Source organism: Schistocerca nitens, chromosome 2 (genome assembly GCF_023898315.1).
Source record: "Schistocerca nitens isolate TAMUIC-IGC-003100 chromosome 2, iqSchNite1.1, whole genome shotgun sequence".
NCBI lineage: Eukaryota > Metazoa > Arthropoda > Insecta > Orthoptera > Acrididae > Schistocerca > Schistocerca nitens.
In genome coordinates this window covers 267,599,776-267,622,122 of record NC_064615.1, presented here as the reverse complement: position 1 = coordinate 267,622,122, position 22,347 = coordinate 267,599,776, and the positions used below count along the sequence as shown (strand labels likewise).

General features: G+C 41.2%; 1 protein-coding gene across 2 annotated transcripts in view; it reads left to right on the top strand.

Moving 5' to 3' along the window:
• LOC126234351 (recQ-mediated genome instability protein 1-like) overlaps nucleotides 1–22,347 on the top strand; it is a 125,631-nt gene that overhangs the window by 50,471 nt on the left and 52,813 nt on the right. Inside the window, exons 3-5 of one of the 2 annotated variants that reach the window (XM_049943039.1) lie at nucleotides 1,244–1,426; nucleotides 1,512–1,645; nucleotides 6,327–6,402. In XM_049943039.1, coding sequence (XP_049798996.1) covers nucleotides 1,244–1,426; nucleotides 1,512–1,645; nucleotides 6,327–6,402 — 393 coding nt within the window. Of the gene's footprint in view, nucleotides 1–1,201; nucleotides 1,427–1,511; nucleotides 1,646–6,326; nucleotides 6,403–22,347 lie in introns of both variants that reach the window. The other variant, XM_049943038.1, reaches the window with a different exon arrangement.

The window sequence follows — 22,347 nt, the reverse complement described above, 5'->3', positions numbered from 1 at the left end:
ACAAAGCCATTTCAATTAATAACGTTGTTGAAATTGAAATAGACTGTAAAACCTGTCAGTATGTATCTTCAGGATCCACAATTCCTAGTACTCCCAACCAAAACACTGAAATTACAAGATAAAATAAAGGAAATAATATTCCTAATTTTGGAATGTTTGGAAAGTGCAGTCTGAGCAGTTAGTCAGATTCTAGGTTAAGATGAACTCACCATTTGTGAGGAAGAAGATAGGCAAAGATGAAGTGAAAAGTGGCAGTTAGAGTATGAGGTCAGAGATGGTAGCAGTTGCCTGCGAAAGACAAGTCCCAAGTTTGAATCTCGATCCGGCTCACTGTTTTAATCTGCCAGGAAGTTTCATATCAGGGCACATTTCACTGCAGAGTGAAAATTCATCATGGAAATTTACAGAACTGTCTGCCTTCACAACATCTGATACTCGTTGCTGAGCGGCCATTTAGATTCTGCCACTCATCATGAGTTCATCCCAAACTCCAGAGATGGGAACTACCTCTCCCAACATTTCTTCCTCATCTTGTCACCAACATGGACACATCTTCCATTAGCATAATTCTCCCCTTTCCAATCCTCCTCTTATATTGTTTTCCTAGAATCATTTCTTGTTTTGTTATTTACTCATTTCTTCTTCCCCATCCACTTCTGTTTGCCCCCGTCACTTACAATATCCCCTTATCTCACTTTTCTCTTTTTACTCACTTTCTGTTTCTTTACTGAATTATTCTTTCCAGTTTCCATTTTCTGTTTTCCTCTTCAATCAGTATTTACTTCTCGGTTTTTCTGTTATATATTTCTGGATAACTGAAGCTGTCCTGTTGTCTCTTGACACCTTTTCCTTTATCTTTGCCCCTCTAGTCCTCACAGAAATGAGTTTCATTTCAGTCTAGGGTCTGAGTGACCACCCCCCACACCCTCCCTTTTTAGATTCCTCAACAAAACCCTTTTCCATCATAGATGAAGGATCATCAAGTTTGAAAAGGTTGGAGTGTTATTTTATATGTTCTTTCGTAGTTATGTATTTCTGTTGGAAATTCTGGAAGTTTCATCTTATGACGGTAGTATTGACCGGCCTTCCTGTCCCTTCAAATTTTAGTTGTTATTAGTTATTGCCCAGTTCTGCAGCTGTGATTCATAAATAGTGTTTCAGATAATCTTTGCAAGTAAGGAGATAATATCACTTGTTTCAGGTTGAATCAATGTGTGACATTGCAAAATCATTTTACTCACAGCTCCAGGCAATTCGAAATGTGCCACTTGAAAATGTTAAAGCGACTGAAAAGCAAAAGGAGTCATGGGAACCATCTGCAAAGAGGGTGCTGCAGTTGATGCTTTGTGATGGAGTGCAAGAAATAAAAGCTATTGAATACAAGCCTGTAAGAGCGCTTGACCAACAGATTGTTCCAGGATTCAAGGTTTGTGCTACAGAAGTTGTAATGCCATAGTAAGAAACCAATTGTAATTGGCAAAAAGTTTGGTAAATCAATTTTTATTCCACAGATACTCATTATTGGACCAGTGGATTGTCGCAGAGGAATTATCATGTTGGAAGAACGCAATTTGCAGCTAATTGGTGGAGAAGTTGATTCACTGCTTGTACCGAATGCACTAGAGAATGTTTTGGCAAGGGCACTGTAAGAAATTTACAATTTTTTAAATTGTTAAATTAATATAAATAGGATCACTTTTCATGTTCAAAGATGTGAATCTACTCAACCAATTGATGTAAAGCAATGAAACAAAAGCCATTTTGTGTGTCTTCATCTGTAGTTTTGAATCCAATATATGGCTTTCTCTTTATTGTTTATGATGAATTTTAATAATTTTTTAAATGCTTTGATCCTATTGTTCTGAAGGTTGGGGTGAATAGGATCAGTCATAGTATTTTCCCAAATTATTCCATTAAGACACTTGTTTTGTGATTAGGATCACTGGCTTATTTTTAAAAAAAGGAAAAGATGATTGTGAAATAGAAAATAAGAAGTATACATATGAATATAATTATTTTATTGAAAAAAAGAAATACATTTTACGCAGAAAACTTAAAATAACACTACAACTTATTCTAAAAACATGGGATCCACAAAAAAGGTGGTTTGACCCCTTTGAATGTTAGTGACTTTTATCTTTCGCTCCACTTGTATTGGGGTCACCTCACATATATCGTCCACGTCGGGGAAAACAAAGACAGTGTTCTTTTTCCCAACCCTTTTTCGAAGGCACTTAACAGCCCTCACTGACTTAGTTACAGTGATAATTGTGCCTATGAACCTCCTGTGCCTCTTTTTTGTGTCAAATCTAACAATGACAAAGTCACCAGGCTGAAGTTCATAAGGTGAAAAGACTTCATATCCACTAATTGTGCTTGTGCCCTCGCCTGGGTTCTCACATTCATTGGTGGAGAGAGTTGGTGAGCCATTACCTCCAGAAACATCGTCACTTTTGTCTGAGGCGGTACTCTCTTCATCATCAGGGAAATCATGTACTGACACACTTTTCCCAGCCTACACTGGAACCCTGGTTTGCCGTTGTCTCACAGGCCTTTCATCGCTCCCTCGAAATTCTTGGGCAGTTCTATGAGGGCTCCATCAACATCCTGTGGATTCGCAGGTCCTTCACCATCATCTTCAACACCAGGAACTCTAATTACTCTCTCGGGATTGAATGGCAGAATCCACATTTCTCAAAACCAGCCTGGATGTTTCTTTCGGCATTTACTTCCAGAGCCCTTACTAGCTGGTGTAGTAATCGGGGGAACATATCCTTTGGAAGGGTGGTCTCCTTATGACCAGAACCCAACTTCCATTTTTGGAGAATGCTTCGCCAGCTGGTCTTCAGTGGATGAAAAATGCCACGTCAAGAGGATGAGTGAGATGCGTAGAGTTTTTAGAAAGAAAAATAATTCTTACACCATTCTCTTCACAAGCCTTGACTGAAGCTACTGAAAGATGAGTGGAAAGGTTGTCACCGATTAAAATTTGTGGGCCTTCTAACTTCCTATAATAAGGCAAAACGATTGTGGTAATCCAGTCATCAAAACACTGAGTCTCAAACCACCCTCTTTTACTTCTATTAAATCTGGTGTCTTTGGGAGCACCATCCATCCATGAAGCATACAAGTGCTTTGAGTGATAACAATGACAAAGTCACCAGGCTGAAGTTCATTTGTTGCAGCAGCAAACATAATTGACGTTGGTGCTTTGGAGGTATTCATGACTCTCTCAGGATATTTTAATCCTCTTTTCGTAATCACTTTCGCATGTCCCAGATCATCTGCTAAGTTTGTTTCATCGAAATTCACAATATTACTTGGGGGAACATCTTTAATTTCCTTCTCTAAATGATCAAAATATTCCCGCAGGGCAGCTCTCGACACAGAAGTACATGCTCTTTTTATGTTCTGGTGCAGTCTTAGACTTCATTTTTCTTTGTGCCTCTTCAAAAAGCTAACAGTGAATTCGTGACCAGGAAAATTATTTTTGAATTTTCTAACAACTTTACCTCTCCGGTCCAAGAATCCTTTGACAAACAATCGCAGAGTCAACCCGCCAAAGGGATAGCCCCATTCGGCACAAATAGCGAGCCTGTCCACAATCAACGCCTCTTCATCTGCGGAGAGTGCAGTTTGTCCCCGTTGGGGGTGCACATTCTTATTCCTCAGATGTCGGTGGAGAACTGTGTATGGAATGCTGTATACTGATCCTATTCACCCCAATTTTTTTTTTTAAAGTGTGTTCGTTCGAGCAAAATAAAATGAAATCAAGAAATATATTTAATACTCACCAAAAACTAAGGAGTACCTGAATTTGGAATACAATTCTCAGTAGAAGCACTGATTTTAATGATACACAACTCCCGACCACACACCACTGTATATCAAGTTTTCGGAATATGCATAAACATGGGAATCCCCACCCACATATTTACAGTGCTCTAGAAGCCAGGGTAGCCACTATTGAAACACAAAGTGTTCATGAATGTGTTCCTCAAGGGCAATACTGCCGATAGACGCACTGGTTTCCAAATTTTATTGTGATGCTGTGTAGTTTCTATTGTTTTAAAGTTTTTCCATTTTCACCCCATTTTATGGTACAAATTGTTTAAATGAAACTTCTTGTTTCTCCGTTCCTCGCACCTCTTGTTTTGGGTGTGCATGTGCACGCTTGTGTTTGTATTTGTGTGGGCGCACACGAGAGAGAGAGAGAGAGAGAGAGAGAGAGAGAGAGAGAGAGAGAGAGAGAGAGAGAGAGCAGCATATTTTATCACATAAGTAAAACATAAATAAAAGGCCATCTGTGAGCTCTTATATTAGTTTAACATCAATCTAAATGTTTGAAGATCTTGGTATACGTGAAGAAAAATTGGAATTGGCTAAACCATTTTCGATTTATGATTCATTTTGAGTAGCTGATGGGTAGCTCTTGGCTTAAGACGGCATCAAACTTTGCAGGAAGTCATGTGTCTAGAAGCCCCACGCACATGGGGACTCCCTGCAAATTTTAATCCAGCCTTCAGGCAAGAGAGTTATCCATAGGCTGTTAAAAATGACTTATCAGTCAAAACCATTTTAGCCAATAAAAAATTTAAGTGAAAATTTGACAGCAGTAAATATTATTATTAAAAGAAATATGCTAATTGCTGCTTTTAATCACAGTTGTGAAAGAAATGTAGATAGGTAGTGGGGGCTGTAGAACAAGTGGTAAAGTGTTCAGCAACATGTATTGTTAATGAGAGATGGAATGTGCAACGTGAACAAACAGTGAAAGTGGAATTTCACTTTTCCATATTGTCACATGGACACCATTGTTTGTCAGTATTAAGAAATGGTTAATCTTATTAAATGTGTGACAAATATTTAGTTCAAAACCTGAAAAGCAACATTGTCCTCATTGGTCTACATTTGTACTCGGCAAGTCACTGTAACAGTGGCTACACGTTTTACAGCGTCATTTTCTTTCCCTCTTGTTGCATTAATGAATCATGTTCGGGAATAATGCTTCTAGGTAAGCCTCCATATAAATCCAAATATCTATGTTACCATTGCAGTCAGTACGCAAGATTGATATGGAGGAAAATAATAGGTTTCTGAAAATCTAATTTGTAATTTGTGGGAAGACCATTTAAAATTTTAAATAGTCGATGATTTGTGCAGACACTACATCCAGTTGCATTATTATGTTTTTAAAAAATGTTTATTTTCCCATTAACCAAATTTTGAGCCACAACAGGTGTATTATCACTTTCTCGGCAGAGAGAAAAATGGCTCCCGTTTACTTAAATACTGTCACCCATTGATGCCCTGGCCTTGACTGTCTCCACTAAGGTTATAGTGTACTCAACCTTTATTTAGAACAAACTGCCATTCATCACACCAAATAGAAATTCTGCCGAACTCATCCTGTGTCCTCGTACTGTCACTCAAAGAATGACACTTTCCCGCACACTATTGCATTACCAGCAGTTGCACATTGCTGCTCATCCTACCTTTTAGATCATTTATTTACATAGAGATAGAAAATGGCCCTATCTCACCTCTTTGGGTCACTCCTGATGATACCTTTGTCTCTGATGAACACTTGACTGTTCAAGCCAGCTTATTGGCTTCTCGTACTTAAAAAGTCGTTGAGCCACTCCAGTATTTGAGACACTGTTCCATATGCTGGAAACGAGGAACAGTCCGCAGTTTGGCACTCCCACCTTCCCCCAACTCTACTGATAGCGTTTGTTTAGCTGTTGGTTTCATGGACACTGTGATTTCTTTTAATATTAAATCTCATTTCTGGATCATTTTCCTTACTTTCTCTCTCTCTCTCTCTCTCTCTCTCTCTCCCTCCGTCCGTCCCTCCCTCCCTCCCTCCCACCACACTCTTCCCTGCTGCCCTCCCTCTCTCCACTTTTGCCCCTTCTTCTCCTGACAGCAGAATCTTATAAAGAATCAAGTACTAGATATTCAGCTGTGTTTTCTAATTTTTAATTTAATTTCAGAACAAATTTTAACTTGCAATGTAGCTGTTCATCGCATGTACCCTGGTGCTTTAGTGGGGTGTTGTTGCTATTGTGATGTTCTGTGTTTGGAAACCGGACAAATATTTCATTTCTGTTGTACTGTATCTGTTTTAAAAATCTATCTATACTACCATCTTTGATGACGTAAATCTGTTCTTTCCTGGTAGCCTTGTAAATCAGAAACCAATTAGCAACATAATTGGCAGCATGAAGCACAATCATAATTTTGTGTTTTTCAATTTAAGTTTGAGATTTTCTGGCATTGTATGAGAATCAGTCTATGTGCCAATTGTTATAAATCTTTTTCAGGAACCTTGAAGAAAATCCAGATCCTTACAATTGCCAGACTGATACTCCAGCTCAGAACAGCATTCGAACAACAAATGTAAGTTTTACTTTCATGTTTATTATATTTATTTTCATGTCATATTGTTTGGCGTAAATGTATGGATTTTACTGCTAGTCATTTAGTTTCATTTCCTAATAGAGTTTTACTGAAACACAGCCCCATAGAAATTTTTATTGCACGCAATACAATGTGGAATGATCAAGGTCAGAGATATGACAAGAATGCACATTACCTTATTGCTGGTTTGTTTGTGGTAGTACAATTACAATTAATTTGCCACAAAGATTGTAAGACCTAATGGCATTAGGTTTTTGTTTGTGGGCTTGGATGAAATCAGAGAGGAATACAAACAAAAGGTGAATTCGTGAGATGAGACGCTTGGTCACGTCATAGACGATGCCGCCCTTATTAAGGAATGTGCAGAGGCACTTTACTGTGAACTGTACAACAGTTGTACTGTGAAAAGTACGATATCATTTAGAGGTGAACGTATTAACCCTTTGACTGCTAGGGACGTGTTAACTCGTCATACCTCGCCATTCCCCTGGCGCGCTCGTCTTGTTTAAGCTCGGCCCTTGGCTTTCCCTGCAGTGCTAAGGACGTGTTGACGCATAGTGTGACACTGACCTTTCCACCTCTAGGGATGAGTTTAGGCGCACTGAGTCACAGCTACTTAAGCATGACAGACAGAGCTGTCATTCCACCCTGCTCTTCCAGTAGCTGTTCAGTGGTCTGACTGTATAGTTTGACAGTGCATATACAGGGTGTTACAAAAAGGTACGGCCAAACCTTCAGGAAACATCCCTCACACACAAATAAAGAAAAGATGTTATGTGGACATGTGTCCGGAAACACTTAATTTCCATGTTAGAGCTCATTTTAGTTTCGTCAGTATGTACTGTACTCGCAACTGGGGAAGACCTAGAACGACGAGGACACCTGCAATGGACAAGGCAATTCTTCGTGCAGTTGACAATAACCCTAATGTCAGCGTCAGAGAAGCTGCTGCTGTACAAGGTAACGTTGACCACGTCACTGTATGGAAAGTGCTACGGGAGAACTAGTTGTTTCCGTACCATGTACAGCGTGTGCAGGCACTATCAGCAGCTGATTGGCCTCCACGGGTACACTCCTGCGAATGGTTCATCCAACAATGTGTCAATCCTCATTTCAGTGCAAATGTTCTCTTTACGGATGAGACTTCATTCCAACGTGATCAAATTGTAAATTTTCACAATCAACATGTGTGGGCTGACGAGAATCCACACGCAATTGTGCAATCATGTCATCAACACAGATTTTCTGTGAACGTTTGGGCAGGCATTGTTGGTGATGTCTTGATTGGGCCCCATGTTCTTCCACCTACGTTCAATGGAGAACGTACTTTACAAGTACGACACAACATGTGTTTCATGCACAATGGAGCTCCTGCACATTTCAGTCGAAGTGTTCGTACGCTTCTCAACAACAGATTCAGTGATCGATGGATTGGTAGAGGCGGACCAATTCCATGGCCTCCACGCTCTCCTGACCTCAACCCTCTTGACTTTCATTTACGGGGGCATTTAAAAGCTCTTGTCTACGCAACCCCGGTACCAAATGCAGACTCTTCGTGCTCGTATTGTGGACGGCTGTGATACAATATGCCATTCTCCAGGGCTGCATCAGGGATTCCATGCGACGGAGGGTGGATGCATGTATCCTCGCTAATGGAGGACATTTTGAACATTTCCTGTAACAAAGTGTTTGAAGTCACGCTGGTACGTTCTGCTGCTGTGTTTCCATTCCATGATTAATGTGATTTGGAGAGAAGTAATAAAATGAGCTCTAACATGGAAAGTAAACGTTTCCAGACACATGTCCACATAACATATTTTCTTTCTTTGTGTGTGAGGAATGTTTCCTGAAAGTTTGGCCGTACCTTTTTGTAACACCCTGTATGTTTGTTTGCTGTGTTCCATCTTTGCAGAATTCGAATTTGCTTCCCGTGTTTTCATTAGTTTTCTTGTTTTCTACGGGGGAAATGTCATGTCGCCGTATTGCACAGGTAAAGAGATCCTGGATATGCTCACTAGGAGTAACAGTGAGTGTGAATTATCTGATGTTGCTAGTAATGATTAGTCTTCAACAGAATCTCGAAGCTGTAGTCCTCATCCCTTGACATTAGAGGGGAGAGGAAGAGTTACAGTCAGCACTTCCTTTTAATACAAGGAATTATAGAGTGACAGTGAAATGGTTCAGAAAAGAGTGTGCTTAAGTGACATGTTTGACTGGAAAGAAATCGATTTCCAGTTGTTAAACCGTTACTTTGATTACTCGAGTTCAGGACACAAATATCAACTAGATACTGACCCAAGCATTCTTTCATTTTTTGTGATATTTATGTCTGAAGAACTGTTGCAACTTATTGCAGACAAAATAAATTGTTTTTACATTTACACCAGAGAAAATACTACAGAATCTGTGAATTTTCGACTGTCAAAGTGGAAAGACACTCGATTTGAGGAAATGTGTTGTTTTGTTGCTATTGCCATCTAATGGTGCAAGTTAAGAAGTTAAAATTAAGTGATTGTTGGTCCAGAGATACACTTTTGAACACACTAGTTTTCAACGAAGTTATGTCCAGAGATTGTTTTTGTCTGCTTCTGAGAATGCTACACTTCAGTGATAACTCTGCGAGCTCTAGAGGTGACAGTGTATTTAAAATTAGGACGATTGTTGACAAAGTTCGTAAGACATTTCGTGATTCATTTCGTCCACATCGCAAACTTTATATAGATGCAAGTCTCTTGCTGTTAAAAGGACAATTATCTTTTAAGCACTTTATTCCAACCAAGCGAAGTAGGTTCAGAATAAAGACATTTGTACTGTGTTACTGTCAGAGTGGGATATTTTGGATGTTATTGTATATACAGGCACAAGAACAGAAGTTGGGTTCAGGCGTGTGGAGTGGCCACGCAGTCTCAGGAGCCATGTCACAGATTGCGCTGCCCCTCCCGCCGGAAGATCGAATCCTCCCTCGAGTGTGTGTGTGTGTGTGTGTGTGTGTGTGTGTGTGTGTGTGTGTTGGTCTTAGTTTTAGTTAGTTTAAGTATTTGTCAATGATAGTCCTAATTTTAAATGTAGTGCAGATGAAATATGCTCTGTACAAAACTCTACCAGGGTGCTTTCTCTTTTATTCCTTTCCTCATTCTTCATTCACCAAGTATTTTTCCTTCTCTTCCTTTTCCTCCTGTTGAATTCCTATCCCCCATCACAATTAAATTTTCATCTCCCTTAACTAACTGAATAATTTCTTTTTTCTCATCACATTTTCTCGAATCTCTTCCTCATGTGCAGAGCTAGTTGCATATAAACCTGTTCTACTGTGGTGGGTGTGGTGTTCGTGTCTGTCTTGGATATGATAATGCGTTCAATATGTGTTTCATATATTCAGCTATGCGCTGAAAAAAAGGCCATTGTTTGTACTCATTATCCGGTAAATCTGATATTCAATTCCAGGCTTATCAGTATTTTTGTGTGTAAAAAGGGTCATAAAATATTGTAATTAAATTGCGATAAAGGAAAAATATTTATTTGTATTTTAACACTAAATTTCAGGAAGTATGAATTAAGGTAATAGATTTTTCTGAAGTTTTTACAGTCTTTTATTGCATTTTGCCAAGATTCTTAAAATGGTTTAAATATTGCAAGTTCTTCTTCGTTGAGCCGTGTTACATCTTCCTAAATACAGGATCTTGCCCAATTTCCCTGTTTAATATTTGTAAAGTGTCATTCCCTAGTACTATGTGATCACTTTTGCCAAACTAAGGACTCTCATTTTACAAAATCTAGTGAATATTCAACTTTTGTATCCATCAGTGTCTTGTCTGTTTCGAACTAGATTTTCCTTTTCTTTAATTGGCTGCAATGAAAATGGTTGGAAAATGATACTGCAGATGCATATAGGTAGTGACAGTTTCTGCTTGCAAAATAGAAGCAGACGCAGCCACATGCTGAGGCTCTTGCATCTGACAAAAGAGAGCAGAAGGTTGGAAGAAATCTGACTGGCCAGAAATTGGGAAAGATAAATGGCTGCTTACCATAGAGACGACACGTTAAGGTGCAGTCAGGCATAAGTAAAATACACTTGCACATTAGCTTTCAGCCACAGCTTTCATCAGAAAAAGAGAACACACATCCATTCACACAAGCTGGCACACCTCATGTACACATGACCGCTAACTCCAGCAGCTCAGACCAGAATGCCAAAGGCTGGTGCTGAAAGCTAAAGTGTAAGTTTCTTTTAGTGGTACCTGCCTGCAACTTGACGGGTCATAATTACGGTAAGTGGCAAGCTATCTTTTCCTTAGATTGTTGATATTCCAATCTGGAGTTTCTGTTTTCAGAAATTGGGAAAGGTTAGACAAGAAAACAGCGAATGAGGGCTACATTTGCATTGAAATTCTATTGACTGATGTGATTTGAAACTGCATAAATTAGAAGTGACTGAAAGGGCAGTTGACCATTTAGAGAATAGGGGAGACTATTCCCAACATATTCATGATATCTTCATTATTTGTTGACTGGATTTATGAAATTTGTAGAAATTCTGGTTCATTATTACACACAAATTTCACATTCGCCGTTTTTAAATATGTCTCACTGCCAGCAACCTCCATTCTGTAGTATATTTCAAAACCACGAGTATATGAGAGCACTAAAACTTTGACAGTTGCAAACCTTTCCAAGTACATCTACATATATATTCGATAAGCCACTGCACAGTGCATAGCAGATTGTTCTTAGCACCAGTAGTATCAGTATTCTCACCTGTGTGAGGGTTTGTTTATGTTTTAAATTGCCTCATTTGATCATCAGCTCAGAGTAGTCTGCAAACCTGCCACTTGTTAAATACTCTTCTAATCTGTAGAATAACTTAATTTTTACTAAAAACTAGAACTTGGAAACTCCAATCTTTTAAGGCTTTAATTGTGCCTTTAAATGCAACACGTAATTAGATAGTAAGTGTTTTGTTACAGGAGACTTTCTGGGTAACAAATAACAACTGTTTTTTTAATACATAAATGTGTACATTACTGGTATAAACTTCCGGTCACTGGTATTTGTTGACAGTGTGGCTGGCGCAGAAGATGCTTTGCCACCTTTGACTACTTTGCCCGTCAAGACTCCAGGTATCTCTCCAGCTCTCTTGTAATGGCATGCAAATAATAAAATACACAAAACAGGATTTGACCCCCTGTAAATCTTCTTGCATAATAATTAAAACTTTACATTCTGAACAATTATTGTGGATAACAAAAATGCATATAATTCTTTTAGTAAAGCTTATTCATTTATATTCCAAAATTTGTATGAGATTTCACTTCCACTTGATAAAGTTATTTATTTCCAAACTTTGGCTGCAAAATATCAGGAAAATCTCGTACCCTCACACCTGGGCCATAAACTTATTGAGAGACTAGAAAAGTTCCAGTTTATATTCTTCTCTCTCTGTGCCCTAATCTCTCATCATCATATTGTCACAATCCCTGTATCGGGTATGCAATAGTGGAATTATGTCATACAGTCTTATCCACATTAACCCAGCAAGATTCCATGATAATTCCAAGAACTCTCATTTAAGTTTCCAAGCATTTCATTAATACAGTATTTACATAACCATAAGACAGGTTCTTTCACACATTCATCATTCAAAAAATACAGTGTCTTCGTACATTCACAGATTAAATTACTGCTGCAGAGGTCATTGTTCCTACATTATGTACTACATCAGTATAGGGATCATCTTACTTTTAAAGGTGAAGCTTTGGCAATTGAGGTCACATGCAGATTGAATTTGAAGTATCCCTTTGGGTTGGAGGGGGAACATTGACATGAGCTTGACTGAGCACCGGTGTGAATGTGGGGAGGAGAACGGTGAGCAGGCAACAAATTTCTACTTGCTGATAATGAAGGGAATGCTTATCACTTCTTATGAACATGTACCACATTTAAATTGCAGGTCACCTCATAACATTTGTAGTTGGAATTGAATTGACTTGAACAAATACTTATAAATAATACACTCCTGGAAATGGAAAAAAGAACACATTGACACCGGTGTGTCAGACCCACCATACTTGCTCCGGACACTGCGAGAGGGCTGTACAAGCAACGATCACACGCACGGCACAGCAGACACACCAGGAACTGCGGTGTTGGCCGTCGAATGGCGCTAGCTGCGCAGCATGTGTGCACCGCCGCCGTCAGTGTCAGCCAGTTTGCCGTGGCATACGGAGCTCCATCGCAGTCTTTAACACTGGTAGCATGCCGCGACAGCGTGGACGTGAACCGTATGTGCAGTTGACGGACTTTGAGCGAGGGCGTATAGTGGGCATGCGGGAGGCCGGGTGGACGTACCACCGAATTGCTCAACACGTGGGGCGTGAGGTCTCCACAGTACATCGATGTTGTCGCCAGTGGTCAGCGGAAGGTGCACGTGCCCGTCGACCTGGGACCGGACCGCAGCGACGCACGGATGCACGCCAAGACCGTAGGATCCTACGCAGTGCCGTAGGGGACCGCACCGCCACTTCCCAGCAGATTAGGGACACTGTTGCTCCTGGGGTATCGGCGAGGACCATTCGCAACCATCTCCTTGAAGCTGGGCTACGGTCCCGCACACCGTTAGGCCGTCTTCCGCTCACGCCCCAACATCGTGCAGCCCGCCTCCAGTGGTGTCGCGACAGGCGTGAATGGAGGGACGAATGGAGACGTGTCGTCTTCAGCGATGAGAGTCGCTTCTGCCTTGGTGCCAATGATGGTCGTATGCGTGTTTGGCGCCATGCAGGTGAGTGCCACAATCAGGACTGCATACGACCGAGGCACACAGGGCCAACACCCGGCATCATGGTGTGGGGAGTGATCTCCTACACTGGCCGTACACCACTGGTGATCGTCGAGGGGACACTGAATAGTGCACGGTACATCCAAACCGTCATCGAACCCATCGTTCTACCATTCCTAGACCGGCAAGGGAACTTGCTGTTCCAACAGGACAATGCACGTCCGCATGTATCCCGTGCCACCCAACGTGCTCTAGAAGGTGTAAGTCAACTACCCTGGCCAGCAAGATCTCCGGATCTGTCCCCCATTGAGCATGTTTGGGACTGGATGAAGCGTCGTCTCACGCGGTCTGCACGTCCAGCACGAACGCTGGTCCAACTGAGGCGCCAGGTGGAAATGGCATGGCAAGCCGTTCCACAGGACTACATCCAGCATCTCTACGATCATCTCCATGGGAGAATAGCAGCCTGCATTGCTGCGAAAGGTGGATATACACTGTACTAGTGCCGACATTGTGCATGCTCTGTTGCCTGTGTCTATGTGCCTGTGGTTCTGTCAGTGTGATCATGTGATGTATCTGACCCCAGGAATGTGTCAATAAAGTTTCCCCTTCCTGGGACAATGAATTCACGGTGTTCTTATTTCAATTTCCAGGAGTGTGTATTCTTCTACAGGAGACAAATTAATGCTAACAAAAGTATGTTCTTCTGAACCCTTGACACATATAACAACATTTGAACATGAGCTTCAATGATGACACTATAACTGCAACTGCTCTACAGTGCTGTTCATTTTCAAGGCTGACTGCAGTGTTAATCCAAAGTGGTAAGAGTTCTGGTGATTCAGCTGTAGGGAGCCAAGAGGACAGTGTACTGTTGACATTCAGTTTGCTCATATTGTCAGCCCTGTAGGAACTGTAAATTGCAGCAGTCGATAATGGATGTAAATATAGCTATGACTCAGCTGAGAAATATGGACCTATGAGTTTGGGGTTCACAACTGGTTCACACAGACAGTACAATGCTAATTTTAAGTTAATGTTGATTCATGAAGAAAGGGTCACAAAAAACTGTGCAACAGGAAGAAAATTTGGTGATATAGGAGCGAATATCTGTAAAGTGTCAGATTTAGGATAAATTCATGAAAGCCTGAAGATGACGATGATATTTCGTTTGTCGGGCACTCAGCTGCGTGGTTATCAGTGCCAGCACAAATTACAGATCTTTTCACAGTACAGTTTCACCACTTTTCCTGAATGATGATGAAGTGATGAGGACAACAGAGACATCCAGTCCCAGGACAGAGAAAATCCTCGGCACAGCTGGAAAAGAAATCCTGTCCTACGTGCCAAACTTTCAGGGGACCAAAATAGGGAATGTTTCATGAATTGGAGCAACAGTTCATTCATACATGCATGAGAAATGCAGTTAAGGCTTCCTGAGTACTCAATAAGTTAACCAAATGAAGTTACTGTAGATATAGCGGAATGTTCCAACTGTGTTGTTGTTGTTGTTGTTGTTGTGGTCTTCAGTCCTGAGACTGGTTTGATGCAGCTCTCCATGCTACTCTATCCTGTGCAAGCTTCTTCATCTCCCAGTACCTACTGCAGCCTACATCCTTCTGAATCTGTCTAGTGTATTCATCTCTTGGTCTCCCTCTACGATTTTTACCCTGCCAAACGATCCCTTCTTCTGGTCAAGTTGTGCCACAAACTCCTCCCCAATTCTATTCAATACCTCCTCATTAGTTATGTGATCTACCCATCTAATCTTCAGCATTCTTCTGTAGCACCACATTTTGAAAGCTTCTATTCTCTTCTTGTCCAAACTATTTATCGTCCATGTTTCACTTCCGTACATGGCTACACTCCATACAAATACTTTCAGAAACGACTTCCTGACACTTAAATCTATACTCAGTGTTAACAAATTTCTCTTCTTCAGAAACGCTTTCCTTGCCATTGCCAGTCTACATTTTATATCCTCTCTACTTCGACCATCATCAGTTATTTTGCTCCCCAAATAGCAAAACTCGTTTACTATTTTAAGTGTCTCATTTCCTAATCTAATTCCCTCAGCATCACCTGACTTAATTCCACTACATTCGCCGGCCGAAGTGGCCGTGCGGTCAAAGGCGCTGCAGTCTGGAACCGCAAGACCGCTACGGTCGCAGGTTCGAATCCTGCCTCGGGCATGGATGTTTGTGATGTCCTTAGGTTAGTTAGGTTTAACTAGTTCTAAGTTCTAGGGGACTAATGACCTCAGCAGTTGAGTCCCATAGTGCTCAGAGCCATTTGAACCACTACATTCCATTATCCTCGTTTTGCTTTTGTTGATGTTCATCTTATACCCTCCTTTCAAGACACTAAGTCTACATATGCTAGAAACATAGGTTTGCCTTTCCTTAATCTATCTTCTGAGATAAGTCGTAGGGTCAGTATTGCTTCACGTGTTCCAACATTTCTGTGAAATCCAAACTAATCTTCCCTGAGGTCGGCTCCTACAAGTTTTTCCATTCATCTGTAAAGATTTGGCGTTAGTATTTTGCAGCTGTGACTTATTAAACTGATAGTTGGGTAATTTTTGCATCTGACAACACCTGCTTTGTTTGGGAATGGAATTATTATATTCTTCTTGAAGTCTGAGGGTATTTCGCCTGTCTCATACATCTTACTCACCAGATGGTAGAGTTTTGTCATGGCTGGCTCTCCCAAGGCTATCAGTACGTCTGACGGAATGTCTTCTTCTTCTTCTTCTGGGGCTTTGTTTTGACTTGCGCCTTTCAGCACTCTGTCGAACTCTTCACATAGTGTCATATCTCCCATTTCATCTTCATCTACATCTACTTCCTCATCCATTTCCGTAATATTGTCCTCAAATACATCACCCTTGTAAAGCCCCTTTATGTACTCAGTCTACCGTTCTGCTTTTCCTTCTTTGCTTAGAACTTGGTTTCCATCTGAGCTTTTGATATTCATACAAGTGGTTCTCTTTTCTCCAAAGGTCTCTCTAATTTCCCTGTAGGCAGTATCTATCTTACCCCTAGTGAAATATGCCTCTACATCGTTACATTTGTCCTCTAGCCATCTGTGCTTAACCATCTTGCACTTCCTGTTGATCTCATTTTTGAGCTGTTTGTATTCCTTTTTGCCTGCTTCATTTACTGCTTTTTTATATTGTCTCCTTTCATCAATTAAATTCAATATTTCTTCTGTTACCCAAGGAATTCTAATAGCCCTTGTCTTTTTACCTAGTTGATCCTCTGCTGCCTTCACTATTTCATCCCTCAAAGCTACCCCTTCTTCTTTTACCTTCTTTCTTTCCCGTGTTCCTGTTCATCGTTCCCTAATACTCTCCCTGAAACTCTGTACAACCTCTGGTTTAGTCAGTTTATCCAGGTCCCTTCTCCTTAAATTCCCACCTTTTTGCAGTTTCTTCAGTTTTAATCTACAGTTCATAACCAATAGATTGTGGTCAGAGTCCACATCTGCCCCTGGAAATGTCTTACAATTTAAAACATGGCTCCTAAATCTCTGTCTTACCATTATGTACTCTATCTGAAACCTTCCAGTATCTCCAGGCCTCTTCCATTTATAGAACCTTCTTTTATGATTCTTGAACCAAGTTATGCTCTGTGCAAAATTCTACCAGGCAGCTTCCTCTTTCATTCCTTACCCTCATTCCGTATTCACCTACTATGTTTCCTTCTCTTCCTTTTCTACTATTGAATTCCAGTCACCCATGACTATAGATTTTCGTCTCCCTTCACTATCTGAATAATATCCTTTATCTCGTCATATATTTCATCAATTTCTTCGTCATGTGCGGCTAGTTAGCATATAAACCTGTACTACTGTGGTTGGCGTGGGCTTCGTGTCTATCTTGGCCACAATAATGCGTTCACTATGCTGTTTGTAGTAGCTTACCCGCACTCCTATTTTTTTATTCATTATTAAACCTACTCGTGCATTACCCCTATTTGATTTTGTATTTATAACCTTGTATTCACCTGACCATAAGTCTTGTTCCTCCTGCCACCGAACTTCACTAATTCCCACTATATATAACTTTAACCTATCCATTTCCCTTTTTAAATTTTCTAACCTACCTGCCCGATTAAGGGATCTGACATTCCACGCTCCGATCCGTAGAACGCCAGTTTTGTCTCTCTTGATAACAACGTCCTCCTGAGTAGTCCCCGCCTGGAGATCCGAATGGGGGACTATTTTATCTCCGGAATATTTTACCCAAGAGGATGCGATCATCATGTAACCATACAATAAAGCTGCATGCCCTCAGGAAAAATTACGGCTGTAGTTTCCCCTTACTTTCAACTCTTCGCATTACCAGCACAGCAAGGCAGTTTCAGTTAGTTTTACAAGGCCAGATGAGTCAATCATCCAGACAGTTGCCCCTGCAACTACTGAAAAGGCTGCTGCCCCTCTTCAGGAACCACACATTTCTCTGGCCTCTCAACAGATACCCCTCCGTTGTGGTTGCACCTATGATACGGCTATCTGTATCGCTGTGGCACGCAACCCTCCTCACCAATGCAAGCTCCATGTTTCATTGGGGGTGGGGGTGGAGGGCATAATACATTAAAAATAAATTTTACACTAAAAATATTTTGTATCTTATAGTCAGGTATCCCCCCCATGAACCATGGACCTCGCCGTTGGTGGGGAGGCTTGCGTGCCTCAGCGATACAGATGGCCGTACCGTAGGTACAACCACAACGGAGGGGTATCTGTTGAGAGGCCAGACAAACATGTGGTTCCTGAAGAGGGGCAGCAGCCTTTTCAGTAGTTGCAAGGGCAACAGTCTGGATGATTGACTGATCTGGCCTTGTAACATTAACCAAAACGGCCTTGCTGTGCTGGTACTGCGAACGGCTGAAAGCAAGGGGAAACTACAGCCGTAATTTTTCCCGAGGACATGCAGCTTTACTGTATGATTAAATGATGATGGCGTCCTCTTGGGTAAAATATTCCGGAGGTAAAATAGTCCCCCATTCGGATCTCCGGGCGGGGACTACTCAAGAGGACGTCGTTATCAGGAGAAAGAAAACTGGCGTTCTACGGATCGGAGCGTGGAATGTCAGATCACTTAATCGGGCAGGTAGGTTAGAAAATTTAAAAAGGGAAATGGATAGGTTAAAGTTAGATATAGTGGGAATTAGTGAAGTTCGGTGGCAGGAGGAACAAGACTTTTGGTCAGGTGATTACAGGGTTATAAATACAAAATCAAATAGGGGTAATGCAGGAGTAGGTTTAATAATGAATAAAAAAATAGGAGTGCGGGTTAGCTACTACAAACAGCATAGTGAACGCATTATTGTGGCCAAGATAGACACAAAGCCCATGCCTACTACAGTAGTACAAGTTTATATGCCAACTAGCTCTGCAGATGATGAAGAAATAGATGAAATGTATGACGAGATAAAAGAAATTATTCAGGTAGTGAAGGGAGACGAAAATTTAATAGTCATGGGTGACTGGAATTCGTCAGTAGGAAAAGGGAGAGAAGGAAACATAGTAGGTGAATATGGATTGGGGGGAAGGAATGAAAGAGGAAGCCGCCTTGTAGAATTTTGCACAGAGCATAACTTAATCATAGCTAACACTTGGTTCAAGAATCATGAAAGGAGGCTGTATACATGGAAGAAGCCAGGAGATACTGACAGGTTTCAGATAGATTATATAATGGTAAACAGAGATTTAGGAACCAGGTTTTAAATTGTAAGACATTTCCTGGGGCAGATGTGGATTCTGACCACAATCTATTGGTTATGAACTGCAGATTGAAACTGAAGAAACTGCAAAAAGGTGGGAATTTAAGGAGATGGGACCTGGATAAACTGAAAGAACCAGAGGTTGTAGAGAGTTTCAGGGAGAGCATAAGGGAACAATTGACAGGAATGGGGGAAAGAAATACAGTAGAAGAAGAACGGGTAGCTCTGAGGGATGAAGTGGTGAAGGCAGCAGACGATCAAGTAGGTAAAAAGACGAGGGCTAATAGAAATCCTTGGGTAACAGAAGAAATATTGAATTTAATTGATGAAAGGAGAAAATATAAAAATGCAGTAAATGAAGCAGGCAAAAAGGAATACAAACGTCTCAAAAATGAGATCGACAGGAAGTGCAAAATGGCTAAGCAGGGATGGCTAGAGGACAAATGTAAGGATGTAGAGGCTTGTCTCACTAGGGGTAAGATAGATACTGCTTACAGGAAAATTAAAGAGACCTTTGGAGAGAAGAGAACCACTTGTATGAATATCAAGAGCTCAGATGGAAACCCAGTTCTAAGCAAAGAAGGGAAGGTAGAAAGGTGGAAGGAGTATATAGAGGGTTTATACAAGGGAGATGTACTTGAGGACAATATTATGGAAATGGAAGAGGATGTAGATGAAGACGAAATGGGAGATAAGATACTGCGTGAAGAGTTTGACAGAGCACTGAAAGACCTGAGTCGAAACAAGGCCCCGGGAGTAGACAACATTCCACTAGAACTACTGATGGCCTCGGGAGAGCCAGTCATGACAAAACTCTACCATCTGGTGAGCACGATGTATGAGACAGGCGAAATACCCTCAGACTTCAAGAAGAATATAATAATTCCAATCCCAAAGAAAGCAGGTGTTGACAGATGTGAAAATTACCGAACTATCAGTTTAATAAGTCACAGCTGTAAAATACTAACGCGAATTCTTTACAGACGAATGGAAAAACTGGTAGAAGCTGACCTCGGGGAAGATCAGTTTGGATTCCGTAGGAATGTTGGAACACGTGAGGCAATACTGACCTTACGACTTACCTTGGAAGAAAGATTAAGAAAAGGCAAACCTACATTTCTAGCATTTGTAGACTTAGAGAAAGCTTTTGACAATGTTGACTGGAATACTCTCTTTCAAATTCTGAAGGTGGCAGGGGTAAAATACAGGGAGCGAAAGGCTATTTACAATTTGTACAGAAACCAGATGGCAGTTATAAGAGTCGAGGGGCATGAAAGGGAAGCAGTGGTTGGGAAAGGAGTGAGACAGGGTTGTAGCCTCTCCCCAATGTTATTCAATCTGTATATTGAGCAAGCAGTAAAGGAAACAAAAGAAAAATTCGGAGTAGGTATTAAAATTCATGGAGAAGAAGTAAAAACTTTGAGGTTCGCCGATGACATTGTAATTCTGTCAGAGACAGCAAAGGACTTGGAAGAGCAGTTGAACGGAATGGACAGTGTCTTGAAAGGAGGATATAAGATGAACATCAACAAAAGCAAAACGAGGATAATGGAATGTAGTCAAATTAAGTCGGGTGATGCTGAGGGAATTAGATTAGGAAATGAGACACTTAAAGTAGTAAAGGAGTTTTGCTATTTAGGGAGTAAAATAACCGATGATGGTCGAAGTAGAGAGGATATAAAATGTAGACTGGCAATGGCAAGGAAAGCGTTTCTCAAGAAGAGAAATTTGTTAACATCGAGTATAGATTTAGGTGTCAGGAAGTCGTTTCTGAAAGTATTTGTATGGAGTGTAGCCATGTATGGAAGTGAGACATGGACGATAACTAGTTTGGACAAGAAGAGAATAGAAGCTTTCGAAATGTGGTGCTACAGAAGAATGCTGAAGATAAGGTGGGTAGATCACGTAACTAATGAGGAGGTATTGAATAGGATTGGGGAGAAGAGAAGTTTGTGGCACAACTTGACTAGAAGAAGGGATCGGTTGGTAGGACATGTTTTGAGGCATCAAGGGATCACAAATTTAGCATTGGAGGGCAGCGTGGAGGGTAAAAATCGTAGAGGGAGACCAAGAGATCAATACACTAAGCAGATTCAGAAGGATGTAGGTTGCAGTAGGTACTGGGAGATGAAGCAGCTTGCACAGGATAGAGTAGCATGGAGAGCTGCATCAAACCAGTCTCAGGACTGAAGACCACAACAACAACATAGTCAGGTAAATGGTATATGGACCTGTTAAGTTTGTAGCAAAGCAGGTCTGTATTCATTCAGTGTCTCTTGTTTCGCCTCCTTGGATAAGGACTCTAAAAGACTGGAATGATATTCTAGAATTTATCTCAGTAACATCTTGTACCGAGCCAGGTGGCACAGTGGTTAGCACACTGGACTCGCACTCGGGAGGACGACTTTTCAATCCCTCGTCCGGCCATCCTGATCTAGGTTTTCCGTGATTTCCCTAAATCGCTCCAGGCAAATGCTGGGATGGTTTCTTTGAAAGGGCACGGCCGACTTCCTTCCCTGTCCTTCCCTAATCCGATGAGACCGATGACCTCGCAGTCTGGTCTTCTCCTCCACAACAACCCAACCCAACATCTTGTATGTGATTTCATCTATGACTGTGGTGTGTTTCCCCAGAGCCTTGCAACAAATCTGAGTCATCCATTTGCATTCTCTGATACTGATTTTACCTTTTTGTCGCGCATTTTGAATTTTTCCTTAGTACTGCTCATAAATCATCAAACAATATGACATGCTCAAGACATTCATCACTAATCTTATAATAAGGTGCCATACGGTTCTCTTTGTTGTTGGCATTGTCTCGCATTTACCCATAGTTAAATAGCGTTGACATTCATTGCACCAAGTGGATATTTTGTCTATGTTTGACCACAGTTCCTTCCGACTGTCCGATGATGATACTTTCATATACAGACACACCATTGTCAGTAATCAGTGTCAGAGTGTTACTGATTGTTGGCAGCTTGAAAGAAGCCGTACAAAAGTTCCAGTTCTGACCGTGTACGGGTATGGAGACAAACTCATAAATCCATGGACCCTGCACGTCAGCAGGGGACTGCTCAAGCTGGTGAAGGCTCTGTAATGGTGTGAGGCTTGTGCAGTTGGAGTGATATATGGCACCCCTGATACATCTAGATACGACTCTGAGAGGTGACACGTACGTAAGCATCCTGTCTGATTACCTGCATCCATTCATGTCCAGTGTGCATTCTGACGGACATGGGCAACTCATCTAGGACAATGTGATATGCCACGCACCCAGAATTTCTACAGAGTGGATCCAGGAATGCTCTCCTGATTTTAAACAATTCCGCTGCCCATCAAACTCGAACATTATTGAGCAGATCTGGGATGCCTTGCAACATGCTGTTCTGAAGAGATCTCCACCCCCTCGTACTCTTATGGA